Raw genomic sequence first — 5,830 nt, 5'->3', positions numbered from 1 at the left:
TGTACAAAGTTTTAATACGGTTTATCTAATTAATTTAAAATGTTAGGTTATCAAGGCTTCCACAAGTGTCTTCATATAGGTGTGATAATCTACTGCTTTTGGAAAATCTTAAGTATAAGAGCAATTCCTCAATTCTTTATTTTCATTACAGAATGCTTTTCTGGTGACATTTAGGAAGGATCGAGTGATTTATGTGTCTCGTGCTTGTGTTTTTACATTATTTAATACTGGTTTGTCATTTCAGAAGAGCATGTGTGATAATAAAGTTCCCTGAGTTTCTAAACTTTTTTTGTTCTTCATTTGCATTTGTTAGGGGTGTTTACAAACATCCAGAAAGGTGCTAGCCTTAATGTAGTGCATGAAGTACTGACAAAATAGCACCATGACATGTTACTTGCAAGGGCTGTGTTGTACAAACCCTTTTTTCCAGCATGAGGCAGCTGTTGCAACTTCACGGAAGCTGCATCTAGACCTGTAGGCAATTAAATGTCTGAATGTAACTGTAGACTCACAATAATGAACCTAAAGTAATCTTAGGGGCTGGTTGTTATTTTCAAAACATGAGAGTAACAGCTTTTGTAGTCCTTGGAAAAGGATGAAGATGGTGTTTCCTCTTGAATGGAAAAGGATTATTTTTTTAACAAATGATTGATTAGCTCTTTTAGAGGGTTGACTGGTATTTCTTCAAGTTCTTCAAGCACTGTTTTGAGAATATGTGTAAAGATGCTTGTGGGTCAGTGGAATCTGCAAATAATCTATGTTTATTATAGTATATCTTTTATACATCAGCTAATTTAACTTTGCACAAACCGGAGTCCTGTAGATGTAGCCTTTTCTTTTTTTCACTGCTTCTTAGAAATTCTTCTGCAGTATTTTAGTATATAATTTGTTTTCTGTTGTTGTTTGCCTTATGAATTAGTGTTAATATTAAATCTGAAAATAGAAAGTGGAATATTTGAAACACTGTTCAAACCCGGGACTTAGAACATTGTAAAAGTTGTGCAAAACTGTAATTGTGTGCTGAATATGCATTTCAAATTTATATGCTTTAACGACTTCTTAAAGGAAAGCTTTATTCAGGTAGAGAATTGCTTATTTTACTTTTAACTAGTGTACTCTTCCATTTCAGAATGTATGAAAACATGTCCACAATGGTGTATTTAAAGGAAGAGAAGTTGGAGAAGCTTACTCAAGATGAGATCATTGCCAAAACTAAGCAAGTGATTAATGGACTAGAGGCACTGAAGAATGAGCACAATTCAATTTTACAGAGCTTACTTGAAACACTGAAATGTTTGAAGAAAGATGATGAAACTAATCTGGTTGAAGAAAAATCAAACATGATTCGAAAGTCGCTGGAAATGCTGGAGCTCGGCCTTAGCGAAGCACAGGTAAAATTGCAGTAGGAATAAAGCGTTTCAGACTTTGAGGACTTATATTTGTGTGACTTAATATTAATCACATTCTGGGACATTTATTTTGTTATTGTATGTTAAGGAAAAAATAATAGAGGTAGATACTGTCTGTCTTGCCATGTTACAGAACTAATCATGCATTTGGTATTAAAGCAACTGAGACAGTTGCTACTTTCTGTTTAGACTTTTCCATGGCATTAGGCAGGTAATGTTTGAGCAGCTCAAGAACTGAGCATTTTAGCTCTAAATTATTGCTTAGGGATGTCTCACACACATACAAATAAAGGATTTTGCTCCAACTTTTGACCTTGGCCATATTCTCGTGATTCTGAAATTCTTCATAGTAGCTCACAGTGCTCCGTGTGGCTGAACAATCTCTTAATGTTTATTGAATGTTTTACTAAACCAAAACTGAATCTAAAAACATTTAAAAGGTTAAGAATTGATGACAGCATCTGAACAAATTTCACTGATGTGTTAAAGAAAGGACCCTGAGCTAGTTTCTGTGAAATGTCTTCGTTGATGAAGGTACTGTCTGCAGAAGATGAGTGAAAAGATGCACGGTTAGTCAGGATGTCAGGACTGTATTTGCAGTCTGACTTTAGGGTATTTTGTACTAGGTCAAAAACCCAAAATAATGTGATGCGGCACAGTCAGCAGTATGAAATGGCAGAGTGTTAGCAAATGAGTTGGAAATGCCGATGGGTTAGCTCTGTATTAATAGGCTTTATGTCATTGGTCTATGACTGTGCCCAGTCTCCCCATCTGGATTGAGCTGTCATTGTTTGGTGATCTGGAAGCTGTGTGCACTGGATCATGGTGAATTGAAGCCTGAGAGAAGAACAAATTTGGGTTACCAGACCTGGGAATGTAGACATTATGGTACAGACTGGCAGGCCTTAGTATATTGTACAAGCTTTGATGTCTTACTTTGGAAAAAAAATACTGGGAGATACATGGAGTGAAATTGCAGTGGCTGAGTTACCTTTAAGGGGTGTTTGGAGAAGATCTGAGTGAACGGGTAACTTATGTCTCTTGACTTTGATGTGACATTTGGACTCGAAAAAGCTAGTTCTGATTCTTGGCTCTGTTGGATTCGGCAGCCTCAGTTGCATGTGTTACTGCCTTGCTTGCCTCACATTTGTGAACTGTGGTGGCGAGGAGCCAAGAAGTCTGCATTTACTGCCTTTGTTAGAAAATACATTACACTTCAGTCTACTAGTCTCAGACTGGATAAGTCTACGCTTCTTGCACACTTTCAGTTAATTCTAGAGAGTATGGTAACAAAAGATTTTAGTTTGCCATTGTAGCTTGTACAATGTTGTTTGAATATGTTGACCGCATTATCACAACTTTGCTAAATATATTTTCTGATGTTACAAATGCCACTGTTTGAATAGGCCAAGTAATTTAAATTATTAACAGTTTTGAATATGTTAATAGGTAGATACTGAAGTCTGGAGATTTGCACTGGTATTAGTAAATCATAACTGGAGTTTCCCTTAGCTTTAGAGGGAAAAGCATTATCTAGAGGCTTAATGTATTTTTTTGAAACCTGAAATTGCAGCTAAGGACACCATCTGTTTCACATAAAGTATTTAGTTTAAAAACACTTCAAGGTAACTTTGTTTCAAAGACACATGACATAGAGGAGATGAAACACTAAGAACTTGGGAATGTCAAACTCATCGAAAAGAAGGTTTGTATTATCACCAGCGGCCATTTCTTACAAGGTGTGCCTCCTGGGATTGCTGTCAGCTATTCCACCTGTATCAGTTGGTGATTACATAAACAGTTAAGGAAGAATATCTTCTGTATGTAGTGTTTGGCTTTCACTTAATCTTCTTTTTCATTTAACTTTGCTTAGCAAAAAACCCAATCCAAGTAGACTGATTTTATGGCTATTGTATTTTTTGTTCTTAGTGTGACTGTTCAAACACACTGAATATCTGCATACTAAAGCTTGTGATATATATATATATCTGAATACTAAAGCTTGTGATACATATATATCTGAAGTACTTATATAAATTATGTGTTCAGTTGCATATTTAGATCTAAGTAGTATAATTGTCCCTTTGAAGTATTATCACTATACTGAGGTGTTCATTATGAACCATAAACATTAAAACTGCTAAATTAGAACTTCGTGTTAGTTCCTAGCTTATTTTCGTGATCCTTCAAGTTAAAAGTACTACTGCTCCATTTCATGTTAGTGGATCAAAGACTTCCATTTCAGTAATCCTAAATCCTGGTGCAAATTCATAGACTTGTAGAATGGTTTGGGTTGGAAGGCCCCTTAAAGATCATCTAGTTCCAACCTCCCTGCCATGGGCAGGGACACCTCCCACTAGGCCAGGTTGCTGAAAGCCCTGCTCAGCCTGGCCTTGAACACTTCCAGGGAGGGGGCATCCACAGCTTCTCTGGGCAACCTGTTCGTGTCTCAGTGTCACAGAAAAGAATTTCTTCCTAATATCTAATCTAAATCTACTTTCTTTCAGTTTGAAACTGTTGCCCCTTTTCCTGTCACTACTCCCCAGTAAAAAGTCACTCCCTTTCTTTCCTGTAGGCCCCCTTTAAGTACTGGAAGGCCGCTGTAAGGTCTCCTGGGCTCCTTCTGTTCTCCAGCCCCAACTCTCTCAGCCTGATTTTGCTATAGTTTAAGATTATTCATGATCTTCAGGGAATTCTAAACACTTTGACTTCTGATAGCATTATGGAAGACAATTGTTAGTAAAGACTTCCTTTAGGTTCTAATCGAGAAATGGCATCCCTGTCCGTGACAGGGAGGTTGGATTGAATGATATCTGAGGTCCCTTCCAGCCTAGGCCATTCTATGATTCTAGGTTAATTCTTGCTAAACAAGTGGTAAAAAAGTGTAGAGGAAAAGTGAGAACCAGCTACGTAAAGATGAGAGATCTCAATGTTTACCAGATTTCACCGCTGACGTAGGTCTTCAGTAATGAAATGCTTTTATGTTAAATACAGGACTGCATTGTAGAGGAGATATGTCATGTGATACCTTCTGCTTTTTAGGTAATGATGGCCTTGTCAAATCACTTAAATGCAGTGGAATCGGAGAAGCAGAAACTACGTGCTCAGGTTCGCCGGCTATGCCAGGAAATGTTTACCAGATTTCACCGCTGACGTAGGTCTTCAGTAATGAAATGCTTTTATGTTAAATACAGGACTGCATTGTAGAGGAGATATGTCATGTGATACCTTCTGCTTTTTAGGTAATGATGGCCTTGTCAAATCACTTAAATGCAGTGGAATCGGAGAAGCAGAAACTACGTGCTCAGGTTCGCCGGCTATGCCAGGAAAATCAGTGGCTTATTTTAGCCAATACGCAACAGAAACTACAGAAAAGTGAGCAATCTGTGGCTCAGTTGGAGGAAGAGAAGAAACATCTAGAATTCATGAATCAATTAAAAAAATATGATGATGATATTTCACCATCAGTAAGTAGCTGTATAGTAAAAAGAACCTTTCATTTACATAATCTACCCAGTTGCCAAGAAATGACAGAAATAAGCTTTTTATTTATGTCTAACGCAAGCTTGTCATTGAAATTAAAAAATAGGAAGAACTCGAACCAAAAATTTCCTTCTCTACATTCAACAGTTAAATGTGGGGAATGTAAAGTATTAGAGATTCTGAGTACATGACATTTTTTGACTGCAAGAAAAATATTTAATTTTTGTCTAGTGAAATCAGTATGTAGCTTTTATATCTATTTGTAGTATATGCTAGGATAGGATGTTACTGAATCCCCTTTCAGGACCTTCTGCCAGACATTGTAATCATCATGTTCAGTTGTGTGTAGCTAACCCTCCTTTTTACATATTCCTAGATTCAGAGAGAAAACTGATAAAATTTTAAGTTAACAAATTAACTTATAACTTAAAAGACTTCTGAATTATTTGCCCGTTTTTATTACCCTTTGATTTTGTCTCCTTGCATTAGATAGCACTGTAGAGAAAGATCTCATTTTGTGTGTTCAGACCTTCTCAGCTGTGTCTTGGAAATAACAGTTTCTCATAACCAATTATTTCAGCAACGTAGTAGTTGAAAATGTATGCCTTTTAGTCATGCTTAACTGACTGCTTGACTAAATTCTTTTTAACATAATGTGAGTAGTGAGAGTTGTTTTGGTCAGTTGCACATGGAACTTTTCAGTGCTATTTTCCTGTGTTGGTATTTATAGCTGAATACTGCCAGTGAAGCGCCCTTAGAAAAGGGCAGGAGGAGGGAATGTTGGAATTTTGATGTGCTGACTGTTGAGCTGTAATCTGCAGATGGCCTAAATAATACCATTATTTGAAGTTTAATTGGCAAATAGGGTCAAAATACGCAAAGCATCTATATAGTTTCACTAATCCCCATTTCGTCCCCATGTGTTGCCTGATCTAGTT

At 36.9% G+C, this 5,830-nt stretch overlaps 1 protein-coding gene across 1 annotated transcript; it reads left to right on the top strand.

The window, feature by feature from the left end:
- Window positions 1–1,130: 1,130 nt before the first annotated feature.
- Window positions 1,131–4,876, top strand: LOC104277499 (kinesin light chain 1-like; the record flags this gene model as incomplete). Its single annotated transcript, XM_009874144.1, has 2 exons — window positions 1,131–1,391; window positions 4,652–4,876. Coding segments are annotated over exons 1-2 (486 nt in total), but the record flags the coding sequence as incomplete, so codon positions are not given.
- Between the last annotated feature and the right edge of the window lie 954 nt (window positions 4,877–5,830).

This window comes from Apaloderma vittatum, unplaced genomic scaffold (genome assembly GCF_000703405.1).
Source record: "Apaloderma vittatum isolate BGI_N311 unplaced genomic scaffold, ASM70340v1 scaffold41377, whole genome shotgun sequence".
In the NCBI taxonomy this organism is placed as follows: domain Eukaryota; kingdom Metazoa; phylum Chordata; class Aves; order Trogoniformes; family Trogonidae; genus Apaloderma; species Apaloderma vittatum.
The sequence above is the reverse complement of the archived record's forward strand: the minus strand, read 5'-3'. Positions and strand labels throughout refer to the sequence as shown.